At 40.6% G+C, this 23,288-nt stretch overlaps 1 protein-coding gene across 2 annotated transcripts in view; it reads right to left on the bottom strand.

The window, feature by feature from the left end:
- Positions 1-23,288, bottom strand: part of LOC106575263 (inactive dipeptidyl peptidase 10) — a 52,460-nt gene that overhangs the window by 5,758 nt on the left and 23,414 nt on the right. For both annotated transcript variants that reach the window (XM_045698875.1, XM_014151676.2), the window contains exons 2-19: positions 17,862-17,976; positions 17,484-17,579; positions 12,445-12,539; positions 9,498-9,572; positions 7,645-7,697; positions 7,375-7,456; positions 6,449-6,569; positions 5,630-5,784; positions 3,176-3,273; positions 2,510-2,633; positions 2,355-2,393; positions 2,049-2,156; positions 1,816-1,907; positions 1,575-1,622; positions 1,237-1,358; positions 866-913; positions 262-360; positions 20-89 (exon numbers count right to left, since the gene is read on the bottom strand). In XM_045698875.1, the coding sequence (XP_045554831.1) occupies positions 20-89; positions 262-360; positions 866-913; positions 1,237-1,358; positions 1,575-1,622; positions 1,816-1,907; positions 2,049-2,156; positions 2,355-2,393; positions 2,510-2,633; positions 3,176-3,273; positions 5,630-5,784; positions 6,449-6,569; positions 7,375-7,456; positions 7,645-7,697; positions 9,498-9,572; positions 12,445-12,539; positions 17,484-17,579; positions 17,862-17,976 (1,640 nt within the window). The remainder of the gene's footprint in view (positions 1-19; positions 90-261; positions 361-865; positions 914-1,236; positions 1,359-1,574; positions 1,623-1,815; positions 1,908-2,048; positions 2,157-2,354; positions 2,394-2,509; positions 2,634-3,175; positions 3,274-5,629; positions 5,785-6,448; positions 6,570-7,374; positions 7,457-7,644; positions 7,698-9,497; positions 9,573-12,444; positions 12,540-17,483; positions 17,580-17,861; positions 17,977-23,288) is intronic.

The raw sequence follows: 23,288 nt of genomic DNA, 5'->3' as shown, positions 1-23,288 counted from the left end.
AAAGAGGAGCGATGCTTACACAATCAAAAGAAGGCCATAGAGAAGAGATTCAGAAAAGTCAAGTGGATAGGTGAGTTTCAAAGGCAGCTCTGTGAGAAGAAAATACTGAATTACAGTAGTTATTCAAATAAACAATATACTGTAGAGAGAGAGAGAGAGAGCGAGAAAAAAAGTGACCGACAGACTATAGAGCAGAGAGAGAGAGAGAGAGAGAGAGACAGAGAAAGAAAGAAATATACACAGAGAGAAATGGTTAGTTACCAAAGTCTTCACTTGGAATAACAGTGACATCTGATTTAGAGATCTTTTTGATTTCCAAGGCAGCTCTCAGAGGCATGTTGTTGTCCAATATAAAGTAAGCTGTGAGGATAAAGTGTGAAAGTAACCATTGACATACTGTGGGTAAAGAGACACGAGGATGCCGATTATATGGGGTATTAAAAAAAATCTATCAACATATTGTTTCACGAAGCACATTATTTAGAGTTTCACATTTTTCTAATACAGTTGGCTGACTTCACATAGGCCACTGCGTCTAAACCACATGTCATGTGATCCTTTGTTTTAAACTGTCCCCAATCACATCATTTCAGTACAATTATGCCTCATATTCAGTGTCATTGAAATGCATCCAGGCATATAAAAGACAAATAAATTCAATTTGCATTAAAAAAAACACTTCCCAGATGCTCATTTAAACCTTGGCAGAACATTTCATTTGGACAGATGTTGAAAATGTATTTCACACAATGTGAAACAAAGCCAACAATCTCATGGCCAAATATGAAATAGGAACCATTAAAACAGACTGGAAATAGTACAGTACAGGAGAGGAAAGTTCATAGCAATACTTAGTATTACTCACTGTTTACATCATTAAAACTCTGTAGCATCACAGATGGAGCACCGGGACCTGTGGAACAGAAGATACTCTAGTAATACTACATGGCATTGTTTTGAGACTGAACAAGCGTTCAGTATGATATTCTAACATGGTTTTATAGTAGTAATGTAGCTACCCTAGCCTATGTAAGCCCAGCGACATCACCCGTGGGATATAGTTATTAAAGCAGTGGTTAGGAGACCCAGGCGCCATCGGCTACTGTATCATAAAATACATAACGGCATAATTACTCCCTAACCATATCTCATACATTACCCAGAATAGGTTGGGTTTTACTACATAAAGCTGTATTTGGCTGAATGATTTCCAGAACGAAAAAACACAGACCTTACCTTTACACTGTAGAATAACATGCTGTTTGTTCGGGCTGATGTCTGCATCAAAGAACGTGCATGCTTCCTGGTTCATCTCACAGGTCAAACATCGTTGAGAGAACAGACCAATAGTAGATGCACTGAAAGAGTGATTTTTTGTCGTTGTTGCACTTCTTCACATTCTTGAGATAATTGCATTTCAACAATGTATTATATCTATGCAATACGGATGGGTAAGATAAACTGTAGCTGAATAGGGCTAACAGCTACTAGAATGAAGCTGAAATGTCTGGTGTTATTAAGAATACAGCAAGCGCATTTCTTCATGGTGAAAACGTTTTAGAATAATTTCTCACCTGTACACGTGTCTCTTTTGTGGGGAGTCTTGAGTACTGATAAAATATCTATATAGGTGAAAGCAGAATAACTTTAACTAGAGCAAGTACAAGAAACCATAGTTACAAATAGAATAGCTTCAACAGAAGAGATGTTTGAAAAGAGAAAAAAGGTCAACACTTGTTGAAGCTCATATCTGTAAGACGAAATATGATATTCAATTATTCTCATAACTGATCGGAAACGATCTGACAGACTTACATGGTTTGCTCCCCCTCATCATAAGCTAATATCTTGGTCACCTCCCAGTTGCCTGACGTCAAGTGACGGACATCATTTTGATCACTTCTGAACTGAGAAAAGACAAATTGTGATTTTTTTTTCTCGATAAAAACACGTTTAAAAAAAAAAAGACACAACGTGAGCACTGAAAAAGCCAGAGAATGACAAGATGACCAAGGTGTATTTCAGAACTGGAGTATGACAGCACCCACCGATTTGGTGAACATGGCAATATGATGGAAGTCTCCTTGTCCCCCCTGCTTCACCGGTATGGTCAGGAAAAACCTGCTCCCGTCCTTTGAAAACACTGGCTCCTGGTTCTGAGGACATTGGATTTTAAGGGACAGTCAAAGTGCATCAATTTCCTCTTTACTATTAGCATATAGATACAATACTCACTGTTTTAAAATTGCAGCACAATTTGGACCACATCAAGCCCACAGTAGCATTCAAATAAAATGATACTAGATGGAAATATGAATTTGCTAACGTTATAGAACATTTACATTTCAGCTTACCTGTCTGGTGAGCCAGAGATCTGAAGCTTCCTCATGTTTCTGAAATTCAAGTGAAGGAACATGTCTTAGATCCAACATGGAGTACGACACAGACGATGCCAATAAAACCCTTTTCTAGGGAGGACCACTTTAGCGTAGATGAAGGAAAAACCCACCTGTACACAGGATCCGATGGTAGCGTCACACACAGTGAGGAAGGACATGTTCTGGGGCCGGTTGAGCCATCGAACCGCTGCATGGGTGTTGCTGATCCACTTCACCATACTCACATAGTGTTCTCTGGGTCAACGTCAGACAAACATTCAGACGTATAGCAACTACTTCTCTGGGCCATTTGAATCATATTTCTGAATGATGGTTGTATACTAGTGAATGGCACTTGATCAAACATGCACTGTAACAATCAGGGGCGGACTGGCCTTCTGGCATTTCAGGCAAATGCCAGACGGGCTGGTTCATTTTTAGTCTATGGGCCTCTTTAGCTTGGATTTTTCACGCAAAATGATCACTTTCTGGCTAATAATGGGAGCCTCGATGGGAAAAATGGGCCAATGTGGGGGCCTTGAGGAATATAATGGACGGTGTGGGGGTTTCAGGGAAAAAATTAGCCGGTGTTTTATGAAATGACAATACCGATTTCTGGTCCAGTCTGCCCCTGGAAACAATTAAACATGCAGCCATACAGATTAAATTGTCGTATACTGGTTATAACAGTTAGTAAAGAAATAACATGCAAAGAATAACCTGACACGCCTGGTGGCACCACAACAATTACAAATTAAAAGAACTAAGGGGCTGCCAGAATGATGTGTCTTCCTCACCTTCCTCTCAGGCCATCAGGTGGTACCAGCTCCTGAGTGTGTGTGGGACCATACAGGTTCACCACCAACAGCCTGACTGTAGGGTTGGGCTGGCCAGCCTGTCAGCAAACAGATCCTCATAAGGTCAATTAGTTAGTATGCCGAGGAAAAACAAACACTGTTGCTACACTGCTTTCAAACCAAGGTGCATGAACAGTGGATATTCAGCAACTCATTATAAACTATGCAAACAATCAATGCTTCAAATGACTGCACAGGTTATTATATTCTGAACATCTTTGCTTTGCCTGGACCATTTGGATGTCTGTCCTAGATTAACATCTTTATTTTGCCTTGACCATTTGGATGTCTGTCCTAGCTTAACATCTTTGTTTTGCCTGGACCATTTGGATGTCTGTCTTAGATTAACATCTTTATTTTGCCTTGACCATTTGGATGTCTGTCCTAGATTAATATCTTTGTTTTGCCTTGACCATTTGGATGTCTGTCCTAGCTTAACATCTTTGTTTTGCCTGGACCATTTGTATGTCTGTCCTAGCTTAACATCTTTGTTTTGCCTGGACCATTTGGATGTCTGTCCTAGATTAACATCTTTATTTTGCCTTGACCATTTGGATGTCTGTCCTAGCTTAACATCTTTATTTTGCCTTGACCATTTGGATATCTGTCCTAGCTTAACATCTTTGTTTTGCCTGGACCATTTGGATGTCTGTCCTAGCTTAACATCTTTGTTTTGCCTGGACCATTTGGATGTCTGTCCTAGCTTAACATCTTTGTTTTGCCTGGACCATTTGGATGTCTGTCCTAGATTAACATCTTTGTTTTGCCTTGACCATTTGGATGTCTGTCCTAGCTTAACATCTTTGTTTTGCCTGGACCATTTGGATGTCTGTCCTAGATTAACATCTTTGTTTTGCCTTGACCATTTGGATGTCTGTCCTAGATTAACATCTTTGTTTTGCCTTGACCATTTGGATGTCTGTCCTAGCTTAACATCTTTGTTTTGCCTGGACCATTTGGATGTCTGTCCTAGATTAACATCTTTGTTTTGCCTTGACCATTTGGATGTCTGTCCTAGATTAACATCTTTGTTTTGCCTTGACCATTTGGATGTCTGTCCTAGCTTAACATCTTTGTTTTGCCTTGACCATTTGGATGTCTGTCCTAGCTTAACATCCAACGAGAGATTATCTCAGAGATGACCGAGCAAATCATCTATTTTATTTTTAAATCCCTGGAGGTAATGACTGAACTGGCAGAATATCATTGTGAATTCTTCATACAAGCAGACTTCTTTGTTCTGGCGGATGTAGATAGAAGTAGGGCTGGCACGGTAAATCTATAATCGTGTAAAGAAGGATTATCAATGAAGAACGTAATTTTTAAGTCGACAAACTTTACCTAAAAGCAATAAGTAAGAGTAAGCCTGATTCACTAACAACCAATGTAAGGAGAGATGAGAGAAGATAAAAGCTGACTGTGGACTGTAGACAGCTGACTGTACACTGTAGACAGCTGACTGTGGACTGTAGACAGCTGACTGTACACTGTAGACAGCTGACTGTAGACAGCTGACTGTAGACTGTAGACAGCTGACTGTAGACTGTAGACAGCTGACTGTAGACTGTAGACAGCTGACTGTAGACAGCTGACTGTAGACTGTAGACAGCTGACTGTAGACTGTAGACAGCTGACTGTGGACTGTAGACAGCTGACTGTACACTGTAGACAGCTGACTGTAGACTGTAGACAGCTGACTGTAGACTGTAGACAGCTGACTGTAGACTGTAGACAGCCGGGCATTCAAAAAGACCAGTCGCGCAGTCAGGAGCCAGAGGAGAAGATGAGCTTCTAGTTTTTTTGCTATTCGAACGGTTATACTTGTAACTATAACCGTGATCATTTGGCTGACAAATAACCGTAATCCAAAATTCCATAACCATCACAGCCTTTGTTGGAAGCGCTATTACCTCCTCCTATAAAATCCGAGCAGTGTTCTGATCATTTTGTCTAATCATTTATTCAGTTTCCAATTTCCCTTTTGTTGAGACTCCATAAATACTTGATCTATCAGAATATAAGACCTTTAACTGAGCAGTATTTCTAACCAACTCTATGCACAGGATAATCTAGATAACGGGATAGCTATAGTTGTTGTATCGACATGCCGTACATATAATACAGCGCATCAGTCGATAGCACAGAAACATGACTTCCAAAGCTCGAGTCTAGTATACTGTGTGAATCAACAAAGACATACAATAGTTATATCATCAGAACTTAAATAACTGTTCCTTCAGCCAACACTTTTTCTTGTTGTTGCTATGACCAATAGTGTTGTTTTTCCAACAAACAAGTACAATTTCACCAATGGAGGCAAAAATAATGACACAGACAAATACATACACTTTCTTCAGCAGCATGCGATCCCATTATATTGCGTCTTTCCATTACCTTGGGGTATGGGTACTCCTGTGATCTGGGGTAGGGGCTGCCAGTGAACCGAGGCAGGAACATGTTGGGTACCAGGGTATCGTTGATCATGAGGAAGGCCAGTCTCTCTCCGTCAGGTGACCACCAGTGTACTATGTGTGACTGCAGAATCTCCTCTGAAAACACAAGGACCAAACTGCCATCAATAACACACTGAACTATACTATTGTTTTTTTTTCTTCGGATCGAGTCCGACCTAATGAATATAGGCTTCTTCTGTACACCAGTACTTGAAGTTGCTATATACTGTATAAGAGCAATATGTTATTGTAAGTGAAGTTAAGAGAAAATTAGAATTTGTGCCTGCATCAAATGGAAATATGTCAAAAGGATGACAAATGAAGAACTCTTACAGTTTTTTTTATGGAACTTGTTTTGGGCTGATGTAGATAAAACACAAAAAATTGTCTTAATTAAGTCAGAGCTACAATCCATCATTAAGCTGTAAATAACTGAGCATGGAACAATGTGTGGATTATGGCCCATTCATGAGGAGACAACACAGCTGTAGTGAAATAATGACTTTCCTTCATCTATATTTAATTCACTTTGATAAAATTTCTGAGTTAGTTCTCATTTATTCAATTATTCTTCAAAAATGGGACTAATATCATTAGTAGAGTTCATTTTGAATTCTTATTCCATCCGTCCCTGAACGCGACTGAGAGCTGTTCAACTGTGAAAGTGATGAATTCCTTTGTGGCTGAACATTATTTATTTCCAATGCCTGGAATACCTTTCCTGACATTGTGTCCTTGGGTATAAGGCATTCAGACAAACCTTCATACAGCCAGTCAGCAATTCCATTAAATATGACTCCTTCCTCTCCCGACGAAGTAATCCTAAGAGAATTGCTCTGCACATCTGATTGGTAATAGATGTTGTTTTCAAAGATGTAGATCTGAAATGAGAGTAAAGAGAATTGTAGTTGTGCTTTGCACGGTGGTTATAAAACTATAGTACAGCAAAAACCAGACTCTGATTCCCATCAGTATCTACAATACAGCACCAGTTCACTGCCAGTGAAATATGGTCGTGATTTTATGACTTATTTCCATTTATGATCCATATCAGGAATGAAAGTGCACCGTAATAGGTAGTATTGATTAATGACTATATATTGCTAAACTTCAGTATTCTCTTTTTCAATCAGTTCCTTTCACATGTTCACTTTTGTTCCCTTTTAACAATCAAGTGTGCTTTGTTAGGCCGCCAGATGTTCGGCAAGACAAAAATCACATGCTGGGTTTTGTTTGTGACCAAACAAACTCTGAACAGAGTAACAGATGCTCAAATGTCTGGTCCGGGAAAAGCGTAGTCTGCATCCCCATCTGTAACAGGACCACCTGCTGTCAAAATGGCCGCCTGATATACAGCAAATGGTGCTTTCTACTCCTTCACATGAGAAACTGTACCACAACTGGTCGTCATAACAAATATAAATACGGCAAATTTGATACCAACCCCTAGTGTGACGACTGGGTTTGAAACCGGGTCTCCCGCATGCCAGAAAAGCACATTCAACACATCTTGATGAAACCCTGTACAAAATCCATCAATAATACTCACACCTATCAATTTCTTTCACATGTGTGATGAGGCATCTATGACAGTCTAGGAGCTGTGTCCATAGGTTGATTTCCGATTGGGTGAGAGAGAGTGAAAAGAGGTGTATGGCATCATAGAAGAGGAGAGGAGAGACTCACCAGCTGCTGTCCCTTCACACCCCACGCTGCATGCTGGAGCACTGCATTCTGGACCTCCGGAGGATTCAATTCCCACACCTCTCTGAAACACAAGCACGCACACAAAAGTACACAAAGACAGGCAGACAGGCATGAACAAACCCCATCTGTTCTTGAACTAGAGATGTCAAAGATTGGGTATATCATACATAATACAGTATGTTCTTCAGTGTGGGAGTATGCATGTCAATACAAGACATGAAGCATCAACCAGTCCATTCAGTCTCTTACCTTGTGTGGATATTGTAAACAATGTATGATGCAGTATAGGAATGTCTATACACCTGAAATTAAAAGTATTGACAATTAATGTTATAATAAATAATAGACAACAATAAAGCATATATGATGCAAATGAATCATGTTAGAAACCACGTGTCGGGATTCCACAATGTAACTGTTTCCGAAAATAATTCAAGACTGTGTTAGCCCGCACAGCTCAGGGAGCCAACGCACATCTTCAGTTGTCAGGCAAGGTTAATCATCACGCAAACTTGGTCGCACACCACCTTCGATACGGCATAACAATAATGCATAACACAACTAAACAACATTTGCATCAGTCCATTCTCTAGGGAATCCCATTCTGGTGCAATGCTTCCGAACCTTGATTGACAGCGATCCAGCCATTAAACAAAGAGGAAATCAATGAGAGGTGCAATCTGATTTCTGATCAGAGCCTATTTGCAGTTTGATCTCCTTCCCGGTCAGACTATGGATGAATGTCAATTGCAATTTCCTTGAATCCTCGAGTGCTCTCTCCTCAAGTCCTTCTCAAAACGCATTAAAACAGAAGAGGAGGCTAGGAATCAGGGAATAACAATTGAGACTCAGCCTATGCTTAAGGTCATGGGAAACACGGATTAATTCTGTAGCTCCATTTTTCTTTTGGTTAGCTGAAACATTTGCACTGGGTTCGTGTTTGGTTATTTATGTAATTATTTGTTTGGCTGAAAGGTGATTCATATCTCATACTGCTCTGGTGGAAGACAATTGTATTCAGTTGACTGTTAATATACTAATAATGCCCTGTGACGGTGTACTGTATGTGTTTACATGTTTATCTCTCGTAACTGTTATTTAAAAGTGTATTGGTAAATAACAAACAGCAGTCATTTAACCCTTCTGTTGTGTTCTGGTCAAATTGGACCGATTTACAAGTTCTCTCTGAAAAATGTAGTTCGTTTAATCTGATTGTCATAAGGTTCCATGACTTTGTCCACACAGGGCATCTGAGCACACAAAATACATTTTGATGATTTTCATTACATTTTGGGTGTTTTATTTAACTTTTGTACACCTGTGGTGTTCCCAGTCAAAAATGACCGGTCATTAGAAATGAATGGGTGAGACTACAATTAGTGTATAAAATTGAGTTCTGGCACATGCCCATTCATCAGATGGACACACTTCCTTTTCCAGACCCCCACATGCATGTGTGTTTGATCATACACAGACACCTCACTCCCCTTCTTGGCTTCCATGGCAACCCCCGTGGGAACCTTTCCCTAATAGAATCTTTCCCCCACGGGAACCATACCTGTTGGGATTCGCACAAACAATCGCAACATTGTTTCAATAATATATAGAACTTTTCTCGCAGCTCTGGTATATAAAGCTTTTTTGAGGCCTTGCTCACAATTCATTCTGTGGCAGCACAATGACCAAACGATATACTGTATGTGAGGCTCTTGATCATATCTTTGATCATGACACTGGTGAGGAGGAGAGAGGCCAGGAAACTGACAGTGAAGTAGTCTGTGATAAATAGCACAATGTGTTTCATCTGAGTATTTGTTATAGTCAAAATAATCCATACATTATGCTTTTTTTTTACTCAAAAACAAGTTATATGAGCTCAGGTCAATGAAGCCTACAGGTCATAAATAGCAAATAGAAGTTCAAAACTTGTAATGTTCACAAGAACTTAAGTTGATAAAAAGATCTAACACAACATTAAGTGATAATATATGTATATTATGGATTTATAATCAGCTATAATGGGGCGGTCATGGACCGTGAACACAGAATTAATTAACATGAAATGAACACAACAGGAGGCTTAACGACTATTCATATCCTACCTGTTTCACTTCGTAAGCAAATAGCACATATTTCATGTCTGGAGAGAGAGAATATTTGGCAACTTTGAAAGACACCTAGGACAAGGGAAAGACAGAAGTCACAAATAAAACATCTAAAGGTTAATACATATTGTACATAGATCTAGGAAGTATCTTGTACATAGATCTAGGAAGTATCTTGTACATAGATCTAGGAAGTATCTTGTGCACACAGTACATTCGGAAAGTATTCAGACCCCTTGACTTTTTCCACATTTTGTTACGTTACAGCCTTACTCTAAAATGTTTTTCAAAAATGTTTTTTCCCTCATTAATCTACACACAATACCCCATAAGCAAAAACAATTAATTTGTAAAAAAACAACAACAATTCATCACATTTACATAAGTATTCAGACCCTTTACTGAGTACTTTACTGAAGCACCTTCGGCAGCGATTACAGCCTTGAGTCTTCTTGGGCATGATGCTACAAGCTTGACACACATGTATTTGGGGAGTTTATTCAATTTTCTCTGCAGATCCTCTCAAGCTCTGTCAGGTTGGATGGGGAGAGTTGCTGCACAGCTATTTTCAGGTCTCTCCAGACATGATCGATTGGGTTCAAGTCCGGGCTCTGGCTGGTCCACTCAAAGACATTTAGAGATTTGTCCCGAAGCCACTCCTGCATTGTCTTGGCTGTGTGCTTAGTATTGTTGTCCTGTTGGAAAGTGAACCTTCACCCCAGTCTGAGGTCCTGAGCGCTATGAAGCAGGTTTTCATCAAGGATCTCTCTGTACTTTGCTTCGTTCATCTTTCCCTTGATCCTGACTAGTCTCCCAGTCCCTGCTGCTGAAAAACATCCCCACAGCATGATGCTGCCACCACAATGATTCAACGTAGGGATGGTTCCAGTTTTCCTCCAGGCGTGATGCTTGGCATTCAAGCCAAAGAGTTTCGTCTTGGTTTCATCCGACCAGAGAATCTTGTTTCTCATGGTCTGAGAGTCATTTAGGTGCCTTTTGGCAAATTCCAAGCTGGCTGTCATGTGCCTTATACTGAAGAGTGGCTTTCATCTGGCCACTCTACCATAAAGGCCTGATTGGTGGATTGCAGAAGAGATGGTTTTCCTTTTGGAAGGTTCTCCCATCTATACAGAGGAACTCTGGAGATCTGTCAGAGTGACCATCGGGTTCTTGGTCACCTCCCTGACCAAGGCCCTTCTCCCCCTGATTGCTTCTCAGTTTGGCCGGGAGGCCAGCTCTAGGAAGAGTCTTGGTGGTTCCAAACTTCTTCAATTTAAGAATGATGGAGGCCACTGTGTTCTTGGGGACCTTCAATGCTGCAGACATTTTTTGGTACCCTTCCCCAAATCTGTGCCTCGACACAGTCCTGTCTCAGAGCTCTACGGACAATTCCTTCGACCTCATGGCTTGGTTTTTGCTCTGACATGCACTGTCAACTGTGGGTGCTTATATAGATAGATGTGTGCCTTTCCAAATTATGTCCAATCAACTAAATGTACCACAGGTGACTCCAATCAAGTTGTAGAGACATCTCAAGGATGATCAATGGAAACAGGATGCACCTGAGCTCAATTTCAAGTCTCAGAGCAAAGGGTCTGAATACTTATGTAAATAAGGTATTTCTGTTTTTTATTTTTAATACATTTCCCCCCCAAAAAATTGATTTTTGCTTTGTCATTATGGGGCATTGTGTGTAGATTTATTGGGGGGAAAGTATTTAATCAATTTTAGAATAAGGCTATAATGTAACAAAATGTGGAAAAAGGGAAGGGGTCTGAATAATTACCGAATGCACCGTAGATCTAAGAAATAATTCAGATGATGGTAAACCAATCCACAGCTTGGGGCCACCGTACTATTACAATCACAGGCATATGACCTTTCTACCCAGAATTGTAGCTAGCATGTCTAAACATTAATCAGGGATTAATGGTGCCCTGCTTTCCGCCAGTTAGATTATTAAATGGCAAAAAGCAAGCCTGCCAATGACAGTCAAAAGCAGCTTAGCCTTATGCAACACATAAAACATGACCTGTCAGATGGGTCTTTTTTTTTTAATCTACGATTATATCATTTTTTTCTCAAACAATAACAACCATACATAAACAAAAGACAATAAACAGACAGACACACATTTCATCAAACATAAATGACATCACACCTGCTCAGACCTACGTTCCCTCCGCAATGTCTTACAACCCCACGTCCCCTCATCCTTTATCCCCTGGAACTTTCCAGTGCCTCTCTGTAGCCCACACTTTTTCAATATTTAAATTGATTTATCACAATGCTACAGGAGGCAAATAATGACAATGTGCTCAGCTTTGATATGTGTATGTAATATCGTACTGTGTTATGAATGTTGATGGATCAATATGGTACTGTGTTATGAATGCTGATGGATCAATATGGTACTGTGTTATGAATGCTGATGGATCAATATGGTACTGTGTTATGAATGCTGATGGATCAATATGGTACTGTGTTATGAATGCTGATGGATCAATATGGTACTGTGTTATGAATGCTGATGGGTCAATATGGTACTGTGTTATGAATGCTGATGGATCAATATGGTACTGTGTTATGAATGCTGATGGGTCAATCTGGTACTGTGTTATGAATGCTGATGGGTCAATATGGTACTGTGTTATGAATGCTGATGGATTAATATGGTACTGTGTTATGAATGTTGATGGGTCAATATGGTACTGTGTTATGAATGCTGATGGGTCAATCTGGTACTGTGTTATGAATGCTGATGGGTCAATATGGTACTGTGTTATGAATGCTGATGGGTCAATATGGTACTGTGTTATGAATGTTGATGGGTCAATATGGTACTGTGTTATGAATGCTGATGGGTCAATATAGTACTGTGTTATGAATGCTGATCGGTCAATTGAGGTTAGAGAGGGGGACCCATAGGTGGCAAGCTACTTACAAACGTGCTATTTCTCAGGATCATTTCTGTTTCGTTTAAAGCAAAGTTGAACTTCATGACGTGGCCGTCTCGGTTCCTGTACAAAACCTCTGAATCTGTAAAATGACACAAGAAAAATGTTGTAAAATGTTCCTTGATAACCACATTTTAGATAAGATGAAAAAAATAAGCCTACACATTCTGACATTGTATAACCACTTATCAATATCAATTTCATACCTCAAAGAGAGAGAGGGAGAAGGCATTTCACTTTCCAGCAGTTCATTTCTAAGAGTGCCTCTCATCTCTCATCATTTCTACTGAGCAAAACCTTTTTGACCTGCAGTTAACCAGCCAGCCAGCCACATTATTGCAATGGCTTCCTTTTGTTCTGCATTACAAATCTCACTATCTATCTTTAGGAAGATGGCTCCCAATTCACAGTTGTTGGCCTTGGGCAGTTGCTCTGAGTAAAAATGTGATCTTAAATGCAGCTACGTAACTGGTATGCTAAATAATGCAGAACGAGTGTAAAACGGTTGGTCAGCATTATATTATGTTATATATTATAGAACGGAATTCCTCAAATAAATAAAAAAATAACAATGGAAAATGTTATACAAATCTACAAAGCCACCTAGGAATGCCCAAATGTGCCAAATGACTAGGACGTTGCAACTTTAGAACGTTAGCTTACTGCTTGTAAATACACCTTTGTGATTTCACACGAAACACCTTACAAAAAAATGCCAAAGCATGAATTATTTTGGAGGAGCAGTTCCTCAGATTGTTCCTAAAACTTGGAGGATATACATGCCTAAGTGATCCATTGTGAGGTTGATGGAGAGGAGTAGGAAGTTACATGCTTCACTGGTCCAACGTAACTGGAATATTTGAATGACACCTCAACTCGTACTTTTGACGTGATAATACAGGTAAACTATGATGATATTCCAGCAACTGTGGTGGATGTGTAACCAGGCCGGTGCAGTACAGCGTGACTGGCTCAGTAGTGTGAAAAGGGTTTCTCAAACTCGGTCCTGGGGCCCTCCCTGGGCGCACATTTTGGTTTTTGCCCTAGCACTACACAGCTGATTCAAGTAATCAAAGCTTCATGATGAGTTGGCTATTTGAATCAGCTGTGTAGTGCTAGTGCAAAAACGTAAATGTGCGCCCAGGGAGGGCCCCAGGACCGAGTTTGAGAAACCCTGGCCAACTATAGACCATTTAGCAATACTTTGATTTCAGGAGAACTAGGAATAAGACAACCAACAAGCCCAGTTCAAAGCCTGTAGCCTATGTGGTGAGTCACATTATCTAGCTGGAGCTCATGTGACACTATAACCTTTAAATGGCCCGTTCGCTTAGCCACTGCTGTCTCTGCCTCGGTGACGTCATTCGAAATATATTTTTATTCAGTTAATGAAAATTCCTCCTACGTCCACAAGGCTAGGCAATTATAATATTTAAATAGCCTTCCTCACATGACATTCAACCACTATCTATGTAGACCATAATCAGGTCAAATTAGTGTTGTGGTCCTGTGTGGCTCAGTTGACAAGAGAATGGCACTAGCAACATCAGAACTATTCGTTAGATTCCTGCTAGGGCCACCCATGAGAAAATGTATGCACTTTGGATAAAAGTGTCTGCTAAAAATACGTCTTCCAATTTGAGATACTACTACGGTATCCATGATTAATAGAAATACTGTATCAGTCACCAAAACATGGACATGAAAATATATACGAATACACAGGTGAACATGAATGATGAATTATTACAGAGACATGTCAGAGGTTATGGAATCACATATGTTGGTAGTCATGATCATGCTGGACATGTGTATGGACCAGCTAATCGGGTATGGACTGTGGTGATGAAGTTGATACTGTGTTGAATCACTCATGACATCCCCCAGGGTATACCTATAATACACACTTCATATTCTATATGTATGGACAACCACTTCACATTCTATATGTATGGACAACCACTTCATATTCTATATGTATGGACAACCACTTCACATTCTATATGTATGGACAACCACTTCATATTCTATATGTATGGACAACCACTTCACATTCTATATGTATGGACAACCACTTCATATTCTATATGTATGGACAACCACTTCATATTCTATATGTATGGACAACCACTTCATATTCTATATGTATGGACAACCACTTCATATTCTATATGTATGGACAACCACTTCACATTCTATATGTATGGACAACCACTTCACATTCTATATGTATGGACAACCACTTCACATTCTATATGTATGGACAACCACTTCATATTCTATATGTATGGACAACCACTTCACATTCTATATGTATGGACAACCACTTCACATTCTATATGTATGGACAACCACTTCATATTCTATATGTATGGACAACCACTTCACATTCTATATGTATGGACAACCACTTCATATTCTATATGTATGGACAACCACTTCATATTCTATATGTATGGACAACCACTTCATATTCTATATGTATGGACAACCACTTCATATTCTATATGTATGGACAACCACTTCACATTCTATATGTATGGACAACCACTTCATATTCTATATGTATGGACAACCACTTCATATTCTATATGTATGGACAACCACTTCACATTCTATATGTATGGACAACCACTTCATATTCTATATGTATGGACATCGTGTCGTCTTCCCTGATTAAAACACGTGTTCTGACTAATATGTTGTGTGAAAATGAAGGGTTACTTCTCATTTAGATAAGCCACATATGCAGTACATCCCACTGCCCAGAACAAACAGTTCTTTATCCTTCCCCATACTGTTGAGAATAATATACACCACGTACAATATATTCAGGAAATCGATAAAATAGGTATATAGTTTCCGTGGTTACACAAGTTAATTGTATGATATGAATAAATAAATGAATTGTTGGGATGCAGGCTGTTTGGAATTTCATGTAGTGTATGCACTAGAAAATAACAAGGGCCAGACTAAATATCATGATCAGCAAGAGTACGTTTACAATTACAACATTATTTACGGCATGTGAAATTAACACTAATTGATACTTTTTGGTACTTGTGTTAAAAAAAACTAAATAATTATGAACTAGAACCGACAACGTGATACACTGTTAGTGCTGATAAAAAAAAAAATTCAGTTAACATGTATGCGATTGTGAACACTAGTTTTCTAATGGTAATAGTCTAAACCTGAGCAGCTTTTCTAAGGGGCTGTGTCTACTTAGGAACAGTCTGATAGTGTTGCAGCATAGCACGCTAGCAGCAGGCAGACAGACAGGGAGCACTCACCAAGATAATCCCCCAAATGTAATGAGGTCCTAGCAGGAACTGTCTCTGCAGCTGTGCCATGGCAGACAACTGCCTTTCACCATTGCATCACTGTCTGTCTGTCTGTCTGTCTGTCTGTCTGTCTGTCTGTCTGTCTGTCTGTCTGTCTGTCTGTCTGTCTGTCTGTCTGTCTGTCTGTCTGTCTGTCTGTCTGTCTGTCTGTCTGTCTGTCTGTCTGTCACACCACCTGATAGCTTGGCACTAATCTCATCAATATTTACCACTATAACGTAATGTCAGCTAACATGAGAGAGGTGGTGATGAAATCACTGGTCATTATATTTCTCACAGTGTTTTATGGGGGGGTGGGATAGCAACGTTTTATCACTGTGTCCTACAAAAGGAGAAACGTCAGCATGAGCGGAGGAGGGGGCGGACGATATGGCTTGATCCATCATGGAAGGCGTTGCGAAAAACGACGGGAGGCCCATAAGAGTTAATGCAGTCCATCAGGTCAACACAGTGTGCGAGAAGGCATCACACTCCAATCTCCATAATGAGAATCAACAGGCGACTGAAAAAGTCATTTGTATTTGCTACCCTTGGATGGAAAAGCTCTCCGCAGGCTACCAGGCCTCAATTTCATACGCAGGCTGGAGGAGATTCCGCTCGCTGTGGCCAAGAGGAGCGAAGAACAACCACACCAGCTCAGACAACAGAACAGACACCAGCGCTGCCACCCCAAACGGTTCTCTCACACTATTATGAAACCTGCAAGGTTTTGGAGAAAGGGGTGTTGTTCTGGATATGGGGCTGGGAGATTTGACCTGAGAGTATATCCCAGAGGGGCTCCCAGTGATGGCTTGAGATAGAGTCAACCCTGTTTTGGCAAACCGGCCAGAATAGGGGCATGACTGGGAGGCCATCTGTTTTACTGAGACTGGTCAGGAGGTGTTGCTCCCATGCCATGCTAAACTCTCAGCTGTCATTATAGCTCAAGATGAGATGAAAGCTTGCAGGAATACTCCCATGCTTGAGTTGAGAGGTTCAGAATGCTCTGCTTGTGAATGAAACAAAGTTTAAAATGTATAACAACAAACAAACAAAAATCTATGATTTAATCGTTTCTTTATGAAGAGTACTTTGGATTCTAGGATCATGTCAAGAGAATAGAATCTCTGTCACCCTCATCCAACTATCAGATAGACTGTAGCCTAATAGCTTTCAAAAACTAGCCAGGCCTGGCCACACCCTTTCTCTTATAATAGTAGCCTCCTGGGCAGACCCTTTCTCTTATAATAGTAGCCTCCTGGGCAGACCCTTTCTCTTATAATAGTAGCCTCCTGGCCACACCCTTTCTCTTATAATAGTAGCCTCCTGGGCAGACCCTTTCTCTTATAATAGTAGCTTCCTGGCCACACCCTTTCTCTTATAATAGTAGCTTCCTGGCCACACCCTTTCTCTTATAATAGTAGCCTCCTGGGCAGACCCTTTCTCTTATAATAATAGCCTCCTGGCCACACCCTTTCTCTTATAATAGTAGCCTCCTGGCCACACCCTTTCTCTTATAATAGTAGCCTCCTGGGCAGACCCTTTGTGGCACTGCTGAGGGCTTATAATCTGTTGCTTTTGGGGATGCTTTTTAATGAAATCCAACCTTTTCATGTGAGACTCAATCAGATTGAGAGTATAGGGATCAGTCTAAAGGCTTCATTAGAACAGGAATGTTAGACGGTTATCCTGAAAGTACTTACCACTTATCCACCTGGCCTCAGGATTGTGCACGGAGAACTCTGGTTTAAACAGGTCTAGCACAGTAAGTCTGGAGTTAGCCACACCAGGAAGTTCCACTGCAAATAGGATATCAGTGTTAGGCCAGTTATCAAAATACAGATATTACAGCCTGATAAGGATAAAATCACACAGGAAAATAATTTATATTCATACACACATAACAACAGTCAATATTACACTGATCATAAAACTGTTTTGAAAAACTCAGGGCTCTGACATAACCTGACCAGGAAAAATTCTGGTTCTTATATTTTGTTAGTTAGAATACAGGCGTACAGTAACTATGACCCTACAAATAAACTCCATGAGGTCTCTTGGTCCCCTGGTGGGTACAGTACCTGGTGTGAGAACAAAGACAGACATGGTGATGAGGGAGCAAACTGCCACTATGACCAGCAGGGAGATGGCTATTCCCTTGTAGTTCCTTGATTCAGGGCTTACTTGCACAAAGTCCTGGAAAAAAACACACGAAGCAAACTGAGAACCCTCTTCAACTAAATAATGTACTGTAATGATTACTACCAGACATAAATATGTTCAGTAGTAGAGGCTCCTATGAAACATAGAGGCTCCTATGGAATGAGGAAATACGGTGTTCATATGCACTTGTGGATTGTCAATAAAACAGTATTGCAAGATTATAATTCTAAATTGTAATAGAGTGGAGTCCACTTTTGGTGTCAGCAATGGGAACCAACCCCACAACTTCCTACAATATAATCCCTAATATAATTACAGTACCAGTCAGTCACTGCAAGTTTATGGTTTAATTAAATGGGATCACACTGCTGTCTATGGACATGTCATTGTCTCAAAGCAGTAGGTGTCCACCCTTTCACAATGATCATTCTGAATATGTCAAAGTGAATAGGTGTATGTCTAGCAATTTTTTTGACTGACCAGAGCTGACATGATTAGAGCTGAGAGGTGTATAGATGAGTGTTACAGTAGACCACCTAGCCTTCCTTTCGCAGTAGAAAAGGAAGTAGGGAGGGCAGAGAGTGGGCAGAGAGTGGTGGAAACACAAACTATTGATTGCTCTCAAGAAGCTACCTCCAGAGAGAATACTCCCTGAAACCTTCAAATGTCCCTTTCATTTCTCCTCTAAAAACACTGAGTCATAGCCACTGAGTCATAGAGTTTTGTCACGGCTTGTTGCATCTATTTTTGGTATGTCTATAGTCTACACATAAATAAATGATGTCAATTGAATCTAATGTTGGTAAGCATGTAGAATTACAACTGTACACGGTTGTTTGCATTGATTTGGTTAAGAATACAGAATTACAACTGGAAAAGCACACCGGATTTATATGGTTAGTTCATAGCCTGTAACCTATGCCCAGTTAATGTCATATCTATAACAACTGTAAAACCAAACAGATTTTTGATAAATGCGCTCATACTGTAGGTGTTTTTTCATCATTTGCTAGTTTGTCATGAGTAGGTTATAACAATTCAATAAAGAAAATATTTTGGACGGCAACATCCGGCCAATCATGTTTCCAACCTGTTACATTTTGGAAACAAGACCATTCATCAGAACAATGCAAATAGACAACAAAGGATGCAAAACAGACAGCGCAAGGTAATCAACACCGTCAGTAACACCTGTCATGTGAGACACTGCTGGGCAGACAAACAAACTAACGAGGTCATGTTCCTGCCAACTGTGGCGTTACATTCATCTTTTGATTAGCACTTAGAAGCATGAGTCATGGCTCTGCGAGTCTGAACTTGTTCGTCTAGCCTACTGTGGAGAGCCTACTGTGATCTCCCAAGAAACCAGTTAAGGAGAACATTGTTTTCACCAGGAGAAGAAACTTACTAGCCTGGATTTAATGTGAATTGTTCTGCTTCACTTCACAAAATGTAAATAGATCAATTCAGTTTGGATCCAGGCTAGAAAGTACACCTGTAGATACAGTTGAAGTCGGAAGTTTACATACACCTTAGCCAAATACATTTCAACTCAGTTTTTCACAATTCCTGACATTTAATCCGAGTAAAAAATCCCTGTATTAGGTCAGTTAGGATCACCACTTTATTTTAAGAATGTGAAATGTCAGAATAATACTAGAGAGAATGATTTATTTCAGCTTTTATTTCTTTCATCACATTCCCAGGGGGTCAGAAGTTTACATACGCTCAGTTAGTATTTGGTAGAATTGCCTTTAAATTGTTTAACTTGGGTCAAACGTTTCAGGTAGCCTTCCACAAGCTTCCCCCAATAAGTTAGGTGAATTTTGGCCCATTCCTCCTGACAGAGCTGGTGTAACTGAGTCAGGTTTGTAGGCCTCCTTGCTCGCACACGCTTTTTCAGTTCTGTCCACACATTTTATATAGGATTGAGGTCAGGGCTTTGTGATGGGCACTCCAATACCTTGACTTTGTTGTCCTTAAGCCATTTTGCCACAACTTTGGAAGTATACTTGGGGTCATTGTCCATTTGGAAGACCCATTTGCGACCAAGTTTTTACATCCAGACTAATGTAAAATTTTCCTTCTTCATAATTCATTTTCTTCATAATTTTCCTGCTTCATGATGCCATCTATTTTGTGAAGTGCACCAGTCCCTCCTGCAGCAAACCACCCCCACAACATGATGCTACCACCCCCGTGCTTCACGGTCGGGATGGTGTTCTTTGGCTTGTAAGCCTTCCCCTTTTTCCTCCAAACATAACGATGGTCATTATGGCCAAACAGTTCTAAATTTGTTTCATCAGACCAGTGGACATTTCTCCAAAAAGTACAATCTTTGGCCCAATGTGCAGTTGCAAACCGTAGTCTGGCTTTTTATGGCGGTTTTGGAGCAGTGGCTTCTTCCTTGCTGAGCGGCCTTTCAGGTTATGTCGATATAGGACTCGTTTTACTGTGGATATAGATACTTTTGTACCTGTTTCCTCCAGCATCTTCACAAGGCCCTTTGCTGTTGTTCTGGGATTGATTTGCACTTTTCGCACCAAAGTACGTTCATCTCTAGGAGACAGAGCGGTATGACGGCTGCGTGGTCCCATGGTGTTTATACTTGCATACTATTGTTTGTACAGATGAACGTGGTACCTTCAGGCGTTTGAAAATTGCTCCCAAGGACGAACCAGACTTGTGGAGGTCTACAATTTTTTTCCTGAGGTCTTGGCTGATTTCTTTTCATTTTCCCATGATGTCAAGCAAAGAGGCACTGAGTTTGAAGGTAGGCCTTGAAATACATCCACAGGTACACCTCCAATTGACTCAAATGAAGCCATGACATCTTCTAAAGCCATGACATAATTTTCTGGAATTTTCCAAGCTGTTTAAAGGCACAGTCAACTTAGTGTATGTACACTTCTGACCCACTGGAATTGTGATACAGTGAATTATAAGTGAAATAATCTGTCTTTAAACAATTGTTGGAAAAATTACTTGTGTCATGCACAAAGTAGATGTCCTAACCGACTTGCCAAAACTATAGTTTGTTAACAAGATATTTGTGGAGTGGTTGAAAAATGAGTTTTAATGACTCCGACCTAAGTGTATGCAAACTTCTGACTTCAACTGTATACAGTATACAGTCCTATCTAATTCTGTGCTTGACGTGAGAAATCTACTGAATACAAAACCATGTTTGCACACATCATCCAGTAGAATAGTGATTTTTGACAGAACATCTTCTCAAGGCACTGGGATTTAGGAGAGCAGTGAGTATGCTCCCAGTCACTGAGTCTCATTAACTTCCTGACTATGTGCCAGCCACTACAAACAAGTGCAATTAGGGAGAGTGAGGCCTTGCCAAGTCCTTACAGAACACATCTCCCTAGCTCTCCACTCTGCTGTCAGACTCTTCTTGTTTGTGACCACAGGGCCACCTGTCACTGTCTGGCCCCTAATGACCCCTTTTATGAGTCCCAATTCCTAACAGATATTCATGTAAAGCTCTCGTCCAGGATGTTAGTGGGGCTTGCTAATGCTGAGTCTGTGAAGGAAAACACACTCACACCCAGGACCAGAGCTAATATGAATATAATATTTATAGATACGTGCCAAGAAAATAGATGGGTTTGATATCTCAAGGCCCCCTACTCAGCCTTAACTCAGTCTAACCTGTCATGAATGTATTGAATCGAACAGGCATGTGGAGTTACCCTTGGGCCGTATACACTACATACCCATAACTCCCTACTGGGCAGCTTTCAGTGAATTTTGAATTATTTAGAGGTGAGCTGTTGTAATGGTTTCATTATTTCGATCTGTTGGCAGTACATTCAGCTAGCCAGCCTCGCCATACATCAGAGCGGAGCTGTAGACAGGTATAGACTAGTAATGTCTCACTCTCTCCCTCTAGTTCATTCTATTCAGGCCATTGAAAAGAGGACCATGATGTGAGTGCAAAATAGGCAGCCTATAGGGAAGTCAGAGACCTGGCAGTGTGGTGCAAGGACAACAACCTCTCTCTCAATGTCAGCAAGACAAAGGAGCTGATCGTAAACTACAGGAAACGGAGGGGCGAGCACGCCCCCTATTCACATCAACGGGGCTGTAATGGAGCGGGTCGACAGCTTCAAGTTCATCAGTGTCCACATCACTAAGGAATTAGCGTGGTCCACACCCACCAACACAGTTGTGAAGAGGGCACGTCAGCTCTTTCCCCTCAAGAGGCTGAAAAGATTTGCCATCGGCCCTCAAATCTTTAAGAAGTTTTACAGCTTCACCATTGAGAGCATCTTGACTGGCTGCATTACCGCTTGGTACGGCAAATGCAAGCCACAAGATCGCAAGGCGCTACAGAGGGTAGTGAGTACAGCCCAGTACATCACTGGGGCCGAGCTCCCTGTCATCCAGGACCCCTTTCAAAAGACTCCAGCCACTCAAGCAGTAGACTGTTCTCTCTGCTACCGCATAGCAAGCGGTACCAGTGAAACAAGTCTGTAACCAACAGGACACTGAACAGCTTCTACTCCCCAAGCCATAAGACTGATCAAACAAATGGCTACCTAGACTACCTGCATTGACCCTTTTTGACTCTATGCACACACACTGGACACTCCCCACACACTCACACATACTTACACTGACATCCCAACCCACACATACACACACATAGCACACGCACATGTGCATACTGACACCACACACCCACGATCACACACACACATTCACACTCACCATATGTTGCTGCTGCTACTGTCTATTATCTGCATTATCCTGTATTATCTGCATTATCCTGTTGCCTAGTCACTTTACTCTTACCTAACTGAACATAGATATGAGTGATGGGGGGAAAAAAATATACAGTTACATATCAGGATCTATATTTTTTTTACATATCGTGTCGTTTTGACAAAATCTGAGTATTATTTTTGCTGTACCAGCACCAAAACTCCAGTATTTTTCCTTCAGAGCTTATTCTCCATCTTCTTTTTAAATTGGGAGCCAATTTGTTTTCAGCACTTTTATTTCCATGACTGATCAACACTTGTTTTCTCGTGGCCGTCTTGTCTCGCTGCAGCAGACATATGGTGAGCAATACGTTTGGAACATCAAATGGCAATAAAATCTAAATATTGATTTGTAATATATAGAATCGCAATACATATCGTATGGGCACCTAAGTATCGTGATCCTATCGTATCGTGAGGTCCCTGACAATTACCAGCACTAATAGCTTCCTCAATTACCTTGTACCCCTGCACATCGACTCGGTACTGGTACTCCCATGTTCCTTGTACCTGTTATTGTTATTCATTATTCACTGCGTATTTATTCCTCGTATCACTATGTACATT

The sequence above is a fragment of the Salmo salar genome, chromosome ssa17 (assembly GCF_905237065.1).
Source record: "Salmo salar chromosome ssa17, Ssal_v3.1, whole genome shotgun sequence".
NCBI classification, from domain to species: Eukaryota; Metazoa; Chordata; class Actinopteri; order Salmoniformes; family Salmonidae; genus Salmo; species Salmo salar.
This window is presented reverse-complemented; position numbering and strand designations above follow the sequence as displayed.